The following is a 19,576-nucleotide window of genomic DNA, read 5'->3' as shown; positions in this document are numbered from 1 at the left end:
TCTTGTTTATTTATTTTTATTACAAACCCCATTTAGCCCTTTGAAGAATGTGGAAGTAGCACTGGGAGGGGGGGGGGAGATTGTTTAACTTCATTTTGAACACTGCTTTCTCAGGGTTCATCCACATTCTCTTTGTCCTGTTCCCGCTACCCTACCCCAATTTGTCCTGTGATTTCTAGACACAGGAAACCTGGCTGACAATTGTTCCAATTCTGTGGTAAACAGCAGGTCTTTTCAAGGAAAGCTGCAGGACAAAAGGAAAACCTATTGGACCTGAGCCTAGAAATTATGGGACACGTGGAAGTGTAAATGACCCCCCGGTCTCAGCAAAAACCCTGCTCTTAGTTTTCCTGGGACTGCAGAACTGAAGGGCAACACAGCTCCACGTTGTGTCTAAACCACTCTTGAAAAATATATTTGTACGCTTCCCCATCTTGGGCCCTGCACAATTTTCTTAAAGCAACTTTCATGGAAAAAATTGTGTTTGATTTCAGGCCTTCTTCTCTAGAGTAGTGTCTGAGACTGCAGGTCTGATTGCCTTGTGGATGTCGGTAGGCTTTGCTCATGGTGAGATATGTTTTTGGTACTGTGTTGTTGCTTTGTGAGTGAAGGGTATTGTCACGGCCACCCAGGACTGGTCCCAGCTCACAAGAGACCTCACTCCGTTGCAGCTTATTTACAGGAAAAGTTTATTGAAGATTTCTGCTTCTCATACAGTTCAGCATTGTGGCCGTACGTCTGCCACGTTAGACCGCTGAAGTCCCCTCTGACTCCTCCCCTCTTCCGCACCAACTTAATAGCCTGGCTCTAGACCACCTCTTCCTCTCCTTTCTTTTCCGCAGGGTCTTCCTGCCCCCCTGGGTTCCCTCTCTCCGTGACTCGCCTGAGGCTGAATCCTCTGCCGCCTCTTCCCCCCTCTTTCTGGCTTTAGGGCCGGGCTCCTCCCCTGAGCTCTCTCCACTTCCGCGCGCCTCTACGTTTGAACTTGGCGCGCGTACGTTGCTGCTGACCTTTCTTTCGACCGCTACACCACCCCCTGCTCTGCTCTCCACCCTTTCCGGCTGAACACCCTGCTCCAACCCCCTCTCTCTGTTCTCTCCTAATCCTGCTCCCTCCGAGAGGCTGACGACTCCACCCCCTTTACTCCGTTCCGGCTGAGACGTCTCTTGCTTCCTCTGTCTTCCACTGGGCTCCTCTCCGCTTCTCCCTTCTCCTCCCCTTTGCTTGATTAAGGTAACCCCCTTTTGAGAATCCTCTGACTCGCTGCTCAGACTCGTGGATTCCCTCAGAATTCCGTCATCTTCTTCCTCATCCTTCTGCCCCTCCTCCCACTCGCTCTCCGTCTCCTCTGTCATCTCCTCCTCTCTCCCAGAAATCCTGACATCCATCCCCCCCTCGAAGCCCCCCCTTCCCCCCTCCCGCTCGCCGGGGACCGGTTGTGGAAACTGCGGCTCTTCGGGGGTAGGCTCAGGATACAGGTCGTCTACGTCAATGTTCTCTGCTGGCAGTTCTGTGTAAGTGTATTCGAAGTCGGGTTCTTCCCCCAAATGCTTCTCAGTCTCTGCTTCCATCGCTACTTCCTCCGGTGCTGCCCGCCAAGGACCTATCAGCCACCTCTTACGCCATTCCTCCTCTGGCTGCTCCTCCCACCAATAAGGGGTTTCCGTGTCCACCCCCGAGCACGATCCCCTGGGCGGGCTTGATTCTGGTGTTCTTTCCTCGGGGGAAGAGAAACCCCTGAACGTGCTATCTGACAATGTGGGTGTGAAAAGCCAGTCATCAAAGTACTCAGCTGGCATGGGTCTATGTGGGAAAAGTGCATGGAACTCTTCTTTCAAAAGGGGTTCGTCTAACTCGTAGCCTGGCACCCAACAATTAGCAGCGGCTGGTGTGCCCTCCCTGGCGAGAAAATATTCAACTCCCTCCTCCCCCCATCTCGAGTCCAGTATCTCTGTGACCTCGTTAAGAGGTCCTGGTCTTGGCGATTCCCCCCTCTCAGGCGCCCTCCTACGTGGCTCTGGGGGTGCTCCTGACTCTTGAAACCTGTGTGGGGTTTTGTAGGGAGTGAGCACCGACCTATGAAAGACCGGGTGCACCCTGGAACCTTCCGGAAGGGCTAGACGAAAAGCCACCGGATTGATCTTAGCCTCAACTTGATATGGCCCTAGCTGCCTGTGTCCTAACTTCTTCTTGGCCAATGACCTGGCCGGCATCGCGTGGGCTGCTAACCACACCCAGTCCCCAACCTGGATGTCCTCTCCCGCCCTCCTGTGCTTATCGGCCTGCACCTTATACGCCTGTTTTGCCAGCTCCAAATGTCTCCGCAGCTCCTCGTGCACCTCTTGCAACTCCGCTGCAAACTGGTCGGCATCTTGAGGCCCCCCCCCTCCTGGTGCCGCAAATCTCGGGAAGGTTCTGGGATGACGGCCATTGTTCGCGAAGAAAGGCGTCACCCCGGTGGAAGCGTGTTTCGTGTTGTTGTAGGCGAATTCAGCCATCGGCAGATAGTCCACCCACGCCGCAGGTCGCTGGTTGGCGTAGCACCGCAGGTACTGCTGCATGATCGCGTTGACCCTCTCCGCTTGACCGTTGGTTTGTGGATGCCTCGCCGATGTCAGGTTGATTTTGACGTGCAAGATGCCCAGAAGCTTTCGCCAGAAAGTGGAAACAAACTGGCGCCCCCTGTCGGACAAGACGGACTGCGGAAGTCCATGCACTCTGAAGACGTGATCGATGAAGAGCTTTGCGGTCTGTTCTGCCGTCGCCACCTTGGCACAAGGGATGAAGTGCGCCATCTTGGTGAACAAGTCTACCACCACTAACACCGCCGTCTTACCTCTGGAGCTGGGCAGGTCTGTAACAAAGTCCAACGCTACCCTCTCCCATGGTTGCTGCGGTGTCTCCAGCGGTTCTAGCAATCCCGCCTGCTTCTGGTGCACTGGTTTGGACCTCTGGCAGATATCACACCTGGCGACGTAGTCCGCCACCTCTCCTCTCATCTGGGGCCACCAAAAGTCTCTAGCCACCAACTCCATCGTCTTCTCTTTGCCGAAATGGCCTGCACTAGGGGCGTCATGCAACTGTTGCAGAACCTTGGCTCGAAGATCGTCGGTGGGCACGTAAAGGGCACCCTTACGAGTCAAAAGTCCATCTTGTAATTGAAACTCATCGTTGTGTCGCGACCCTCCGCGTAGCTCCTCCATCTTAGACTGTGCAAACTGATCCCTTTGCAACGCGCGTCGCACCGCGTCCAGGTCGACTGCGATGGTAGCGCACGTCCACGCCTGCGGTGCGAAAATGTGCTTTGCTGCGATTGGAGCTGCTTCCTCCAAGTATTGCGGCTTTCGGGACAGCGCGTCTGCAATAACATTGGAGTCTCCTGGGATGTATTCTATTTTGAAGTCGAAGTCCGCAAAGAACTCCGCCCAGCGCATGTGTCGCTGGGTCTGCAACTTAGCCGTCCGCCAATACTCTAAGTTCTTGTGATCCGTGCGGACCTGCACCGTGTGCTTGGCTCCTATTAAGAAGTGTCGCCACGCTTTGAAAGCAGCATGAATGGCCAACAACTCCCTGTCCCATATGGTATAATTGCGCTCCGTCTTGCTGAGCTTCCGGGAGTAGAACGCACCCGGTCGCCAGTTGCCTTGTGAATCCTCTTGCAAAAGAACGGCCCCAACCGCTCTATCTGACGCATCGGTCTCTACCCGCATGGGTCTGCCGGGATTCACGTGGAGCAGCTGCTCTTCGGAGGCGAAAAGACCTTTAAGCGTCCGGAAGGACCGCTCCGCTTGTTCGGTCCAGACGAACTTCTTCTTCTTGGAACTGAGGGTGTCAGTGATCGCCGCCGTCGCGTTCGCAAAACCTTTAATAAACTTGCGGTAAAAATTGGCAAAGCCGATGAACCTCTGGACCTCTTTCCGATTTCGAGGGCTTTTCCAGTCCAACAGCGCTTGAACCTTAGCCCTGTCCATGGCCAGTCCCTCGTCGGACAACTTGTAGCCAAGGAAATCAACCTCTCTGACATCAAACTGGCACTTTTCCAACTTGGCGTACAGCCTGTGTTCCTTCAGCCTCTGCAGGACCTCCCTCACGTCCTTATCGTGATCCTCCGGCGATTCCGAGAAAATCAGGATATCGTCGAGAAAGCAGACACACTTTTTGTAGAGGAGACCTGCTAGCACGTGGTGCATAAATGCTTGAAAAACGTGGCTGCCATTTTGGAGGCCGAAAGGCATGACTCTGTATTCGTATGTGCCCAAAGGGGTGAACATGGCGGTCTTCCACTCATCTCCTTTCCGGATGCGGATGAGATTGTAAGCTCCACGTAGGTCCAGCTTGGTGAAAATCTTGCCCCTCCTGACGGTCGCTAAAAGGTCGTCAATCTTGGGCATGGGGAAAGCTTTGGGCTTAGTCAAGCTGTTGATGAACCTGTAATCCACTATAAGCCTTTTTTGGGGCGTGTCCTTCTTCTTCACAAAGAAAACAGGGCTGCCTCCCGCTGCTTTAGATTCCTGGATGAAACCTCGCTTGAGGTTATGGTCTATGAACTCCCGAAGCTCTTGCATTTCGTCCTCCGACATGGAGTACAGCTTGGCAGCAGGCAATTGCGCCCCTGGCACTAAATCAATCGCGCAGTCGTAAGGTCTATGAGGCGGCAACTTGTCAGCTTCCTTCTCACAGAAAACCTCCAAGAATTCCTGGTACTTGTGAGGCACTGTTTGCACCATACCCAGATGCAATGGCTGCTCAGCCTCTCCTCCCTGATCGGTCTGAAAGCAATGCTGAGCACAATACGATGAACAAAAGGTGATCTGCCTCTGGTACCACGCAACCGCGGGACTGTGCCTCTCCAGCCAACTCATGCCTAACACGATGGGTGTGTCCGATAAGTGGGTGACATTGAAACTAATAAGCTCTCGATGGTTGCCAATCTGCATCATCATGGGAGGGGTTTGCTGCACCACTTGCCCCCCCAGCAACTTCCTGCCGTCCACCGTGACCACGTTCAGAGGCGTCGTTGCAGGCAGGAGCGCCATGTTGTGCTGCTTAACGAACTGCAGTCCCATGAAGTCGGCGTTGCTTCCCGAATCGATCGTTATTGGAACCTCGAGGAGTCTCCCATCAGGCAACTGGAGTGTTGCTGTGAGCAGAACTGCCGGTTTGGGAGGCAAAGGGTCCACGCTCTGCAGTGATGCTGGGGGCTTGTCTACAGATCCGCCTGGCTGAGCCCCAGTAGCTCTGCTTCCAGCCAGGCACTGTCGTTTCCCTGAAGCTGCTCCCCTGGTTGCACCTCTGCTGTTACAGTTGCCAGCGCTGCAGTGTGCTTCTGGAGCCTCTGGGGGCACTCTTTCGCCATATGGTGCGCACTGTCACAGATGTAACACTTCCTGGTTCCTCTAGGAGGCTTCGCTTTGGCTGCACCAGGGACAGGGCTCTGGGATGGCTTCTGAGCCCTAGCACCACCAATCTCCATTGGCTCCTCTCTGTCCTTCCCCATTGGCGAGGGGTGCGCACGGCTGAAGTCCCTGTGCACAAAAGGGAGAGTCCTTGCTTGCGCACGCGCTTGGGGCCCGTCCTCCTCGTGCCACGGACGCCCCTCATGTCGAATTCCAAGAGCTAAAGCCCGTTGCACCACGTCTTCTAGGGTCTGGGGTCTGTCCCCCCTAGCGATCTCATCCTTGATGGGGGGGCTCAATCCCTCCCAAAAAAGATCTCTGACCGGTTTACTGTCCTTTGGCCAATCTAAGGCGGTGAGCAATGCAAAAAATTTAGAGTGGTATTGGCGCACAGTCGCTTTCCCCTGCCTCAGCCCGTGCATTTGACGGCGCGCAATGTCCACATCCACAGAGGATTGAAAACAAGAATCCATCGCTTTGATGAACGCAGTTGAATCGCGACGGGCCGGTCCATCTTCGCGCCACAAATTGCGTAGCCAAGCCCTGGCCTCCCCATGCAGGTGCGAAACAATGAACCCCACTCTCTCCTCCTCATCTTTAAAATCGTGACGGAGTAAGTGCAGTGCATATACAACGTCCGCTCTGAAATTGGGATAGTCTTGCAAGTTGCCATTAAAATGAGGAACTAGGGCACCCCCCCTCCGTCCAAGCGCAATGCCCTCCGCTCTGGATCCTGGGGCCCCCGCCTTGTCCGCGCGCTCCCACCTTGCCTGCAAATCCTGGCACGTCTTCTCCAAGTCGTCATTCTTCTTCTGCGAAGCAATGACTGCCGATGTGAGAGCGGTAACCTGATTCCGCAATGCAACCAGCTGCTCCTCAGCGCTCATGGCTGCTCCCGTTCGTGAGCTTCGCAAAAAAAAATTTTTGCTTTCTGAGAGGGGACTTACTGTCACGGCCACCCAGGACTGGTCCCAGCTCACAAGAGACCTCACTCCGTTGCAGCTTATTTACAGGAAAAGTTTATTGAAGATTTCTGCTTCTCATACAGTTCAGCATTGTGGCCGTACGTCTGCCACGTTAGACCGCTGAAGTCCCCTCTGACTCCTCCCCTCTTCCGCACCAACTTAATAGCCTGGCTCTAGACCACCTCTTCCTCTCCTTTCTTTTCCGCAGGGTCTTCCTGCCCCCCTGGGTTCCCTCTCTCCGTGACTCGCCTGAGGCTGAATCCTCTGCCGCCTCTTCCCCCCTCTTTCTGGCTTTAGGGCCGGGCTCCTCCCCTGAGCTCTCTCCACTTCCGCGCGCCTCTACGTTTGAACTTGGCGCGCGTACGTTGCTGCTGACCTTTCTTTCGACCGCTACACCACCCCCTGCTCTGCTCTCCACCCTTTCCGGCTGAACACCCTGCTCCAACCCCCTCTCTCTGTTCTCTCCTAATCCTGCTCCCTCCGAGAGGCTGACGACTCCACCCCCTTTACTCCGTTCCGGCTGAGACGTCTCTTGCTTCCTCTGTCTTCCACTGGGCTCCTCTCCGCTTCTCCCTTCTCCTCCCCTTTGCTTGATTAAGGTAACCCCCTTTTGAGAATCCTCTGACTCGCTGCTCAGACTCGTGGATTCCCTCAGAATTCCGTCATCTTCTTCCTCATCCTTCTGCCCCTCCTCCCACTCGCTCTCCGTCTCCTCTGTCATCTCCTCCTCTCTCCCAGAAATCCTGACAGGTATGAAATATTTAGATTCTGTTAAAAAATACAAACAGGGTGTAGTCTCCCCCCCCCAAAAAAAACCCCCTACATAGTGAGCCTCATAGAGAGCCAGTGTGGTGTAGTGGTTAAGAGCGGTAGTCTCGTAATCTGGGGAACCGGGTTCGTGTCTCCGCTCCTCCACATGCAGCTGCTGGGTGACCTTGGGCCAGTCACACTTCTTTGAAGTCTTTCAGCCCCTCTCACCTCACAGAGTGTTTGTTGTGGGGGAGGAAGGGAAAGGAGAATGTTAGCCGCTTTGAGACTCCTGAAGGGGAGTGAAAGGCGGGATATCAAATCCAACTCTTCTTCTTCTTCTTCTTCTTCTTCTTCTTCTTCTTCTTCTTCTTCTTCTTCTTCTTCTTCTTCTTCTCTTTATAATGAGTCAGATCATTGATCCAGTATGGTCTACACTGACTACCAGTTGCTCTCCAGGACTTCAACAAAGGTCTCTCCTAGCCTTATCTGGAGAAGTCAGGGATTGACCCTGAGATCTTTTACATGCACAGTCACAGCTTTTTCTTACAAGCTGGCGACTGGCTGGCTCCTCATTCCTGAAGTGTGTGTGTGTGTATTTATTAGTTGTTTTCAGCCATTTTGGGACACACATCGGGACGGTGTCAAAATGGTCGACTAATTATGTGAATAAACCAGATTTGCGTGGAATAAAACTAAATTAAGAAAAACATTGGACTGGATCCAACATAAGCTAGTTGTAGATAGGGGTCCATTGAAATTAGTGGGATTTAAGTTCATATTGACTTATCTTTTCACATTTATTTTTATGTGACTTTAAGCTGTTTACACTTAAGGAAAATACAACATTGTCCTTTTTTTAGCAAGGTTGGAAAAAAGTATCTATTGTAAAATGGGATAGTACCTCAAATACAATGTTTGCAAAAACATACTGCTCATTCCATGTAGAACTATGTAATAATAATAATTTATTTTTTATATGCCCCTGCATTTGACTGGGTTGCCCCAGCCACTCTGGGCAGTTTAACTATAATAGTAAACTACTTCTTAACTATGGAATGGAGGAATGAATCTGGTTTCCAGACTGTAATTCCTGGAGAAATCTTTCAGATGGTAACACACATTTCATTTATATGAAATCAGCATTTTCTGGGATATGACATCATGCTGTTTAGATGGCAATGTTGGTCAGATTTGAGACTGTTTTTATTATGGATGCATGCTTTTCTTTTGTGTGCATGTAGTGACAGATAGTTAGATAGATGATAGATAGATAGATAGTTTTTGTTTTTTATTTTGTATTCTTTTTATATTGCATATTGTGTTGTAAGCTGCCTTACGTTCCAGTATGGAGGAAAAGCATACCTAAAATAAATAAATGTTGTTTAATTTTTAGGTGTGTGCAATACAGATAATTTCAGCCTGTTAGCCATAACTATAGATTATGGTCCATTTGGTTTTATGGACTCTTATGACCCAGGTATGTATAGCCTAAGTGAATGCAGTATTATTTTGGGGATATAAAGTATTAAATAATTTAAAAATTACAGAATTTGACAGGATCTGTATGCATTCACTTACAATGCATTGTTTCTTTAATTTCTGGGCTTTATACGGATTTGAGCAGTAAAAGGATTTAATAGGATTGGAAGAAGTGGAGGAGAAAGGTCAAGGAGATGGGAGTAAGAACTGCTGTTGTGAAGGATTTCTGTTTTGTTTTTCTGCATTTGAAATAAGAAAATAACTTATTGCCATCTTTAAACTTGTATGCTGACAATGTCCTTTGGCAAATATCAGACCTTGGCTAATCCAGTGTAAACTAATATCCTGGTGTTTAGAGACTTCTATGCAAAATATTTTAGTGCCTACAGGACTTTTTGTTAGTTGGCATCAACACGAAATACGAGTTTACTCAAATATGTTAAGGTTGGTTGTTTATTCTGAATACTACTTTGTTTCAGATTTCGTCCCAAACACATCTGATGATGAAAGACGGTATAAAATAGGAAACCAGGCAAACGTCGGGCTGTTTAATCTGAACAAGCTGTTACAGGCTCTAGACCCTTTATTGGCTCCCAGGCAAAAGCAGCTGTAAGTAATCCTTAAAAGTGTCTTCATGCTTAAAAGAGCTTGTGAGATGAGACATTCTTTAATGACCATATGTGCTAAACAAAAAAGGAGGGCTTTTGGGAAGTGGGGAGTTTGTTTTTTAAACCAAATTATTAGACCATGCTTGGCTTGCAAAAAAAAAAAGGAAAATAAAAGATGGCCTTTATGATGGGTGGTAAACGGTCTCTACATAATCACAGAGGTTTTTTTTTTTTATAAACTGGGCCCCAGAATTGTTGCTATCAGCCAATCTGGGAAGACAAAAAGAAACATCAGAAAGCCAGGCAAATCCAGGAGGCAGTTTTCATGCTAAAGGTTGTTGGCTGTGGGTTTGAGAGCCAAGAGGAAAAGAGGTCTTTAGATCACTAGTATTGTTATACGTTACGTGGCTGAAATGCTGCATTGGTTTTTCTAAGAAGAAAAGCCCAAGTGGCCTCATTATAATGAGATGTCACTACCTGGTGTGATAAGCAGTCAACATGTTAATACTCCCCTACCCCTTTTTAAAAAATTGATTTTTAATTTCAAGTAACAAAACATGCTCATGCAGTCCCATAAGTGATATGATTCAAACTAATGTAGACAAGCAGCACCAGGTCTTACATTTACTGACTTGCATGTGCCAGATCTTGCAATGTAACAGCTTCACTCATTATATAATAGTGGCAACAACAAATTAAATGTGAAATGTATCTCATGTATTGTTTGGAAAATATGCAAAGACAAAAAAGCGCAATTCAGTTGCAAAGTAATGTGTTTCCCTTCAGAATAACAATATAACATTTATGATTTCTTTAAAAGCATTACAAAACAGAATTATAATCTATGGGTTTTATACAAGTCTAATTATTTTGCTGCAACATTTTCTCTTAATAGGGCTTCTCAGATACTTGGGGAATACCCAGAACAGTATTATAAACGGTATGTAATTGTTGGAACCCATCATTTAAAAAGATGTCAGCATCTTAATTTTCAAAGAGTCTCTAGTTTTGTAATATTAATGCATTTATTTCCTTAACTTGCAGCTTCACAGAACTATTCAAAGCAAAATTAGGTCTCCTAGGCGACAATGAGGACGATAACTATTTGATTGCATTCCTTCTAAAAGTGAGTTTCTTTCCTTGGTTAAATATTTGAGTCGCCCTTTGACAGAAGAACTAAATCTGAAACTGACAGAAGTCTTTTAATGTTTATTAGCTCATGGAAGATACAAAAGCGGATTTTACAATGACTTTTCGGGAGCTCAGTGAGATTTCAGAAGACCAGCTGAAGAGCATCAGCATTCCTAAGGTATTTGAGGATACATGTGAACGGTCCTTAAACTTGAAAACATCATAATGACATTAAGAGAAAATGCTCATTATTCTTTTAAGATTAAATTGTGAAAGTAGGATTGGTTGGAGACTGAAACTGAAATTATGTACAGGGCTGGGTGAAAATGACTGGTTGGATACTGGGTCCTGCTTGTTTGTTTTGGGAAGAAAAGGATAGCTGAGCTTAGTAAAACAGCTGCATGTTCCACTGTGGGCATTTTCAGTCTCTGTTTCCATGGCAGCACATCATGCAGGAATCTGATAGGTAAGCCAAATGGTGGGGGATGGATGGACCGTCATTTGCAATGACAGCTATTACGAAGATTTTGAAGGGTTTGAGTACTTATTTTTGTTAACTCACCTTGATCCCATACTTTGGTAGTGTGTTTCTATTAATAGGTTTAGAATAGATTGGTCCCACAAGGTACTGAGCCTTCACCTTGTCTTGATTCTACTTGCCCAGTGCAAAGCTATTTGTACATTCACCTCCATGCTAGGTGGACTCTACAAAGGAATGTACAGTCTCGCCATTAGCAAGAACAGAGTAATCCCTCAGTGTTGAGGAGCTTGAACTGTGGGCTGTTGGGGCACATATTGTCCCAGCACGAGTTTCTGTAGCTCAACAGAGTGTAGAGGTTCATATAAGTCTCTGCAACCTGGGAATGTGACTAAACCTCACTTCAACACATGGCCTGACATGTTCAACAGAAGGATAAAGAATATTTTGTTTACATGTTCTGTTTGAGGGAAGTCACTGTCATTGGTGGTGTGAAAGATGGAGCATGGGATAGCCCTGAGGATCACTCCCAGATGATAAGCTTTGTGATGCCAGATGTAATATCCTGCATGGTTAAAAGATGACCTGTTCCCAAACAATGAATTTATATATATTGAGAGAAAAATAAGCATAGCTTGTTCTGTTTTTTTGTGGAAAGAATTTGCCAGTGGCAAGTTATGTTCCCTTGCAGATAGTTCTTATTTCCAGAGAGGATCAATGGCCTAAATCCAGCACAGATATTGCAAGAATCATAAATCAATCCATCTTCCTTGCAAGAAGTTTTGCTTTCTCCCAAACCAGCATGTTTGACATTCATATACAGTATCCCAAAACAATTGGGATGCCTTCTTGTATGTCTTGTATGCCTTCATTTGATTTATAGGCAGGTTTCCAAAATATTTAAATTACTTATTCTGGGGAACTATTTTTTGCTACTGTGTGATTTTTGCCTAGTGAAATGATTCCCATAGCTTATAAAACACAGAGAAACCACATTTCCTGGCTTAAGGAACAGATTTTACCTTAGCTTGGTGCAGTGCTGTTGTAGATTACCAGAAATATTTGTGGAGAGTATATCACTGCTATATGCCACCCAAACTGCTGCATGTTATCCATATATTGGGAAGTGATGTGTGTATTATTATTGATGTTAAGTAATAGTGTGTGATCAATTATTTTCATGTAGGAATTTTGGGCTCTGCAAGATGTGGCTAAACACAAGCTTTTTTCCAGCTGGGTTGTGTTGTACCTCTTGAGGTTAAAAAGGTAAAGAAATGCAATTCTGGACACTTACAGGTGGAGGGAATTTCAAATTTCACTGGATCCCCCCTTCCCCCTTCCAGATACCTTATCAGGATCAGAACAGTTGTGCCGCTAACTCAGCACTCATCTTTCTATAGTGGCTAGACATTAGCATTGAAGAAAAAATAATCCTAAAATGTGTTTCTCCTCTGTGAAAATAATGCAGTTTTGATTTATTTTAAGTGAATGTGTAAAACTGAAAAATATATGCATCAGATATCTTTATATCAGATGATCATACTCATTATTGACGGGTTGGTCCTTTGATTTCTCCCAACCCTGGTAAAAACACATACAAATTCTAACCCAATTAATGCAAGCAGAAGAAATTCAATTAAGCAAACTTAGTAGTAATATGAGAATGTTGAAGAGCTAGGATGGGAGGTGGGGAAGTGCAAAGAAATAATGCCAGTGGGGCCAGTCTTCCCCTTGTCCCACTGTGTTCTTGAAGTTCTTGGTTAGGCTTGCAATAACTCCTGTCTGAAATCATGGTAGTTTTGTAGCATTGTCAGTGTACTGTGCTAGACTGACCAATGGCCTGACTGTCTATAGGGCAACTTAGGGTTTGGTCTATCCATGCCAGTCATCAAATCCATATAAAAGGATCTGTAAGAAAAGCATCCCTCATGATTCTCCCCTCCCCAACAGCCCAGATTTACAAATTTGAGCATTTTCCTTCCCAACAATTGATACATATTTTTGGAGTTGCCTTTCAGTGGGCAGTGCATGTTCAAATCTGTGCATTGTGTATTAAGTGTTCTATGTATTACTTTGAGACTTCTGTATGAAATAGACTGAATATTTAAACCAGTAGATTCCATAGGCATATTCAGTGCTTTTTTTCTGGGGGTACACAGGGGTACCCATACCCCTAAACATTTTGTGAATCTTTGTACTTTTGTCCATTTACTGTATTTATTTTTTCCGATTTGAACTATAAAATGGTGGGTTTCTTGAGCCAAAATGAGAGTACCCCTAAATATTTTAAAAGAAAAAAAGCATTGGGCATATTCCGTGATCATCAGTTTCTGGTCATGAAGAATATAAACTGTTGTGAAACTCATTTTTCCATACTTTATAATGATGCATTTTTGTGAATACTTTATTAATGTTTTTTTTTAAAAAATAGCAAGCAGTGTATCAGTTAAATGCAGAATTGTAGACATGGGACAGAGGCTGTGGTTCAGACGTAACAATCTTGGTAAACCATGATTTATTAAGATCAGAGCCTTATCAAGTATCCTAGTTAATAAGTCAAGCTTTAGCCATGGTTTTCCAGTTCAGGTGTAATGCCGAATGTGATTGAAACAAACAATAATGGAAGCACTAAGGCTGCTGAACAAGGGGAAAGACAAAGGAGAAGTGCATGGGCCTGATGCTTATTCTCAGTGTAATAGTTTATACACCTGAGTTCAATATGTTTGAACCAGCCCAGAGCAAGAGGCACAAACTAATCTTCATGACCCTGTTTTGTGTGTACAATATAGGAACCCAGGTGATTCTGATTCCAAGCGAAGCAAAAGAATGACGAGTGAGTGAGTCAATAATTTATTTTCTTCTCAACAATTAAGTCGCATGCCCTTCCTGTAGGCCAGATATTTCTTTCAATAATTGTTTAACTGATGTGACATTACATTGGGTTTCCAAGCACCTTAAAGTAGACTCTTGTGATTTCCATTCCCTGAGGGCAAACACACCTCCCCCCCCCCATTCCTGGGTTCCCACACACTTTACACCCATGTAGAATATGCCATGTGTGCAGTAGATATCAGGCTGGGACTTAGTGTGCTAACATATCACATATACCATATACTTGTTTCCCTAGAGCTAACTCTGCTGGGGTGGGACTTGAAAACCAGTAGCCCCTTCCTCTAGGCCAGTGTTTCCCAACGTTGTGTCTCCCATCATCCCTAGCTAGCAAGACCAGTGGTCAGGGATGGGAATTATAGTCTGAAAACAGCTGGAGAACCAAGGTTGGGAAACACTGCTCTAGGCTCTCTTGAGACAGAAATAATTGCCAGTTTGGGGAAAGTGAACGATTTTACAAGAAACCCGCCTTTGTGGCACACCAGTGTAGATCTGGCATGAGGCACCGTTTGCCTTCCAGATTTTGTTGGACTACAACTCCCATGAGCCCCAGCAAGCACGGCTAATAGGGATGATGACCAGCAACACATGGCGGTCCAAAGACTCCCCACACAATCTTTATCCTGCTGTGTTCACAACCATACTGCCACCAGTTTCGTTTTCTGGGCTTAGTGATTTGGTTATAAAAACTAATCTAGCAAGAGCTTTGCCTGGCATCTTAGAGAGCACTGCTGGATGAGGTACACTGGACTGGATGGATCACTCAGTACATGACTCCTTATAACTTTGTCACTCAAGCTCCTAAGCCTGAATAACTCCAGATTTTCTGCACTAATTATTTCCCATGGGCTAAGGTGGTAAACATAAGTGTTGGTTGGTTGGTTGGTTGATTTGAGCAGCACTTTGAAGCATTTGGGAAAATAGCTTTGAAAAGGAAAGCCTCATATAGCTAGCATTATGCTACATCAACATGTGCCTCTTAATGCTGCTTACCATATCGGATATAAAAAGAAACAGAATTGTCTTTCATCTCCAAAATTCATTCATCTGCCCTGCTAGCCCTGAAGAATAACAGGACTTAAAACACAGATAGTTGAGCAAGCACCATCAGGTATATATTAATGTTGTATATTAATGACATTAATCTGCCAGGATTGCAGGCTCGTATTGGTTTTTCATTCCATATCAGCTTCAGGGTACCTCTAGGATCCTGGAATACCTCCAGGATCAGAGGCATTCATCATATCATAGGGAACAATTGCAACAGAGGGTGGTTGCTCCCATGACTGGCTTCTGGGCTTTGCGTAGGCATCTGTCCCAATATTACCAGACACGCACTTGAAGTCTCTGTTTACAAGAATCTCCACTGATCCCACAATTCAGTGTAAACCTCTTCGTAGATGAGCATTTATTGTTCTGGTGGATAGATTTGGTGGTTTCATTTTCAAATGCTGTCTGACTTCTAACCCTAACCAGTTTGAGACAAGTTGGAGGAAAAAAATAAGGCTGTTTCAGAGCCCCTCACCCCATCCAGGAGCTGTAACAAATCTTTGGTTGTGATTATGTTCCTTCCAAACATTTGTTACATACACCGTGAACATTCTCGAGTGCCTTACTTGTTAAGTTTTAATTTAAAGAGATTTGAAAGTGGCCACCTTCGAACTTCTCTTTCTTTGACAAGTTTCTAATGGTGGGAAAACAAAAGGTGCATTCTTTTGCTTGTTAAGAATGGGAAATCAGTGCTACTTTTGAAAAGTAAAGTTATATAAAAATTGTATAACCTAGAAATAAGGATTGAGGATGAAAAAAGCCTATCATAAATTGTCACCTTTTAAATATTTCAGATTCAGGAAAACTTGGGAACACTCTTTTCCTGCACTAGTGCAGCTGTAAGTTGTTGTGTTGTGATAATACAGGCAATTTCACACTTAATTCTAGGCACTCTGAAAGTAGCAGGGTGGTGAAGGAGTTGTAAGCATGAATTTTCCTTCCTGTTTTAATGTCCATTTCTTTCAGATCCTTAATTACTTCCTTATATCGGTCTTAAGAAAAGATGTGGATGTCAGTATAATAAATCTCAAGAGAAAAGCCCCTGCTGATTTTTTATATGTGCAAATAGATTCTTATTTTTGGCTACAGGTATAAATCCTAGGTATGTGCTCAGAAACTGGATGGCCGAGTCAGCTGCGCAAAAGGCAGAAAGGAATGACTTTTCTGAGGTATCTTGCTAACTTGCTTTGACTTTTTATGCTCAAGAGACTAAAGAAACAGTCATCAAGGAATAGAAGCATAAACTCTACACTTCTTTCTTTCACTTCTGAGTGAAAAAAACCGCTTAATTGTAACCTGTGTAGAAGAGTGTATATAATCATAGAATTGCACAGTTGGGATACCAGGGTTTGTTCTGTAGTTTTGTCTGTGTATAATGCTTTTTAAAAATAATAATAATAATATTGTTTTACTTTCAGGTCCACCTCTTGCAGCAGGTTTTGCAACACCCCTTTCAGAGGCAGGCAATGGCTGAGAGAGCTGGTTATGCACAACGCCCCCCCGCTTGGGCTAAAGACATTAAAGTCAGTTGTTCATCTTGATGAAAAGAAACTGAGATCAAGATTAAATGAGGGGGTATAGCCTTCAAGTAACACCAAACGACAATAAAAGGACACATTTAGAATTTTAATCAATCATGCACTCTGCTCCTATTCCTGTTGTGTCATTCAGTGGCTCAATTCTCCTCTTCCGCTTGCAAGATCATCCTGTTTTGGCTATACCCCTGGTATGGCCGATTACTGAACAATGTTGCCCAACCACTTCTATGTAAAATTAGCTGCCTTCTGCATTTCCTGGTCAGAAGATCAGTGGCTCCTGCAATTCCAGCAGTCTCCATTTCTCACACTTGAACTCAAGGATTTAATTTGGTCTGCATTTTAAATGAATTGATCTGATACACCCTTCCTAGGCTAATAAATGGATTAGAACAGCCCCCCCCCATGTGCTGCCAAATCTGTACTACAGTTCTCAGCTCAAAAGAATAGTACGAAACTGTGTAAAAAAATGTGTATTACTGGGTAAAAAGCATACAAACATGCCAATTTTCCTGCAGTTAAAAATCAATAGATTGATACAGAAACAAGGTGGAACATAATTCTGAATCATTTCATGCAGAACTGACAGACAGGAAGCAGGCAAATCCATCCATTCTTATCTGGAATTATTGGAATCAGAGTTAAGCACTTGCTCCTCTTCCCTCCTGCTTGCCATTTTAATTTCCTCGTAACCAACTCTCTTTGCTCTTGCTGTGCCACAATCATAGGAATTGTTTGTGACTCTCCGCGATTCAGCTTTGTACAAGAGGCACCCCAAATTCTGTAGTCTCCAAGGCAGCAGAGTCTGCCTCTTGAGGGTCCCATAAATAACCTTGGCACATGATAAATGGATCTAGAAACCAGGATTCTAATTTTGTTAGAACAACAAAATCTCAACCCATCTGAGAAACACAGTTAAGTTGACAAAGCATAGGGCAGTATGGGCAAATAGTTGAACTGCAGCAAGCACCACTTTTCTCATTTCAAGAACAGCTTTTGATCTAAGTACCATCTATAGCCAAGGATCTTCCCGGTGTCTCTGCAACTGCATTGAAATATTTGGTTTGCAAGCTATTTGAGGACTGGCCGCTGACAACTCTCCAAGGGTAGGATTTAGTCTCCATGCTGTCCGTTTCTGTTTCCCAATTTTAGGCGTAACTGTTGTGCTCCTGAACTGAATGTTTAGAGAAGGAAAGCACTTGCCATTCCAAAGAATGTTTTGCGTATGCGTGCGCTACATGCTTCAAAACAAACTGTGTTGCTTGTTCATTAACTTTGACACTTTTATGAGGCATTGAAGAGGATTTTATTCAGGAGCTGGCAGTCAAAACAAGCTCTGTCAAAATGAACGCTTGGAAGATTAAGGTGAATCATAAATGATGAAAGAGGCATAAGAACTCATAAATGCCCTTAACGTATTCCGATCATCATAAAGTCTTTAGGAGACAAATATTTTTAGGCATCACTTAAAAGACAATTGCTAACTTGGTTGCTGTGGGAAGAAGAACTGAAACTTGCGTATCTTTGGCCTTGCGTTATATTGGATAAATAACCAGAGACATAGCCTGCAGATACGACAGCTGAAAGCAGCATTTTGGTTGGGATTTCTCACTTCAAAACAATTGAGGAAACAGGTGTGGCACATTATAGTCAGGACAACCTGTGAATAATAAAGCCTCAAGTGGAAGTGTTCACTGTTATCCAAATGGTTGGTTCTCGCTGTATCTAATAGTACTAGCTCTTAAAAAGTATGGGGTTAGTGGGTGGAATTGTTGAGACAGCTGTCACTGCAACTGTTGTAGTACTGTTTTCAGTCTCCTTATTTTTGCAAATCAGGTCATGCCTGCCCATACATTTGCCATACATTTACAGGGTAAGAACAGATTGTGCAATCTACATGAACACATGCCCAGGGAAAATCCAATTAAATAGCCTATTAAACCTTCAATTGATTAATATTAGTCAGCCTTTAATTTGCTATAAGGTTCTTTCCTCTTTTTTGCTAGATCCAAATCTCCTTGGGAATCTGCCTCTCGCTTGGGACACTTCCCATGCTTCTAGTTGTGTTCTTCAGCCTCAAACCAGGAACATGGGAAGCCACCATTTTGGAACAAGTTGCAGGGGCGGGTAGGGGGGGAATGCATTGCTTTGGGATATGTTAGGATGCCTTTCTCTAGCACATATTCCTTTGGACCACCAAGAAGAGCTGTAGACAATTTATCTGGGCCACCCTCTCCCTGATCCAACTAAAACCACACACTAATCTTCATTTAAACTGCTTGTTTCATGATGTCTCACCCCTCTTCTTTTGCAGTGCTTTCATTAAATCGGACATTAAGTCTCCTCCTTGTTCACCTGCATCCCCCCTTGGAGGAAGCCCACTTTGCCTAGGCCCTCCTGCCTGCCCAGTACTTTGTTCCTGTCTTTTAGGAGGAGGTGGAGGTTTCTTTCTGATAGGCGGAGGCATCGTGGGGGCAGAGACGGCAGGAGGTGGCGGTGGCAGTTCTGGAGTGCCAGTGCCCACAGCAAAGGCAGGTGGTGGGGCTGGAATGAAATCAGGAGGATCTTCATAGTATTCAGGCGGCGGCGGCGGCAAGTCCTCCAACGCAGTGGGAAGCAGTATTGATTCAGGGGGTGGTGGAAATTCGTCTGGATCTGATGTGGCAATTGTGTTTCTTCTCTCCATATTTTGGGGCAGGTTCAACGAACCAGTAAAAGCAGAAGATCGTCTTTGAGGAGGGGGTGGTGGGTGTGGCCCACCAGGTTTACGGAGGTGTTTCGGTTGTGGCATGGGAGATGGTGGCGCTCGTCTGGTTTCACTGGTGCTGTCTGGTTTCGTAACCTTTTAAAACAAGAAGCAATTTGCAAAATGAGAGGTGAATAGTAAAAGAAAAGACTGCAGGTCCAGCATGAATTATGTCTTCCTTGGTATCCAAGCAGCAAGGAGAATATATAACACTGGGATTTCCATTTGTGTCCATTTAGCAGTAAAAATAGATGCGTTCCAAAACTACAAGGATTGGTTTTTGCAAAACCAGACAATCTGAAAGACTCCATCCTGTCTATGGACATTTAAGTTTACTTACAATCTCAGTGCCTCAAATTATATTACCATTTCCTGATACCAATTTGATGTAGGGAGATTTAGCATAGGTACTATCTGTTGTGAATGTGAAGCTACAAGGAGTCTAAACAGAAGGACAACCTCCTGGCAGCCTGATAGAAAATCTGGTCTTTCCTCAAGTGTTCCAGGACTAGGAATCAGTTGCCAATTTTCGTTTCAATGGTATAAACA

The 19,576-nt window shown here is 45.1% G+C and overlaps 2 protein-coding genes and 1 long non-coding RNA gene across 5 annotated transcripts in view; 1 reads left to right on the top strand and 2 right to left on the bottom strand.

Moving 5' to 3' along the window:
* The window catches only part of LOC309353182 (protein adenylyltransferase SelO-like), a 32,133-nt gene extending 15,757 nt beyond the window's left edge, over window positions 1–16,376 (top strand). The window contains exons 12-21 of one of the 3 annotated variants that reach the window (XR_014161731.1): window positions 495–567; window positions 8,505–8,588; window positions 9,070–9,199; window positions 10,094–10,138; window positions 10,243–10,324; window positions 10,415–10,507; window positions 11,994–12,073; window positions 13,597–13,644; window positions 15,836–15,915; window positions 16,165–16,376. Coding sequence is in view for 2 of the 3 variants with exons in the window: in XM_081882435.1 (XP_081738561.1) it covers window positions 495–567; window positions 8,505–8,588; window positions 9,070–9,199; window positions 10,094–10,138; window positions 10,243–10,324; window positions 10,415–10,507; window positions 11,994–12,073; window positions 13,597–13,644; window positions 15,816–15,915; window positions 16,165–16,287 (858 nt within the window). In the remaining variant the exon portion in view is untranslated. Of the gene's footprint in view, window positions 1–494; window positions 568–8,504; window positions 8,589–9,069; window positions 9,200–10,093; window positions 10,139–10,242; window positions 10,325–10,414; window positions 10,508–11,993; window positions 12,074–13,596; window positions 13,645–15,815; window positions 15,916–16,164 lie in introns of all 3 variants that reach the window. The other 2 variants (XM_081882434.1, XM_081882435.1) reach the window with 2 other exon arrangements.
* Window positions 13,645–15,808, bottom strand: LOC309353397. Its single transcript, XR_014161800.1, has 2 exons — window positions 14,093–15,808; window positions 13,645–13,974 (listed from the first exon to the last, which is right to left on the bottom strand). It is a non-coding gene; the product is annotated as an uncharacterized lncRNA (long non-coding RNA).
* Window positions 16,377–16,741: 365 nt separating the features above from the next.
* APBB1IP (amyloid beta precursor protein binding family B member 1 interacting protein) overlaps window positions 16,742–19,576 on the bottom strand; it is a 52,178-nt gene continuing 49,343 nt past the window's right edge. Inside the window, exon 14 of the mRNA XM_081882357.1 lies at window positions 16,742–19,123. Coding sequence (XP_081738483.1) covers window positions 18,566–19,123 — 558 coding nt within the window. The 3' untranslated portion in view covers window positions 16,742–18,565. The remainder of the gene's footprint in view (window positions 19,124–19,576) is intronic.

Source organism: Podarcis melisellensis (assembly GCF_964234715.1).
Source record: "Podarcis melisellensis genome assembly, chromosome: 12".
Taxonomy (NCBI): Eukaryota; Metazoa; Chordata; class Lepidosauria; order Squamata; family Lacertidae; genus Podarcis; species Podarcis melisellensis.
This window is presented reverse-complemented; position numbering and strand designations above follow the sequence as displayed.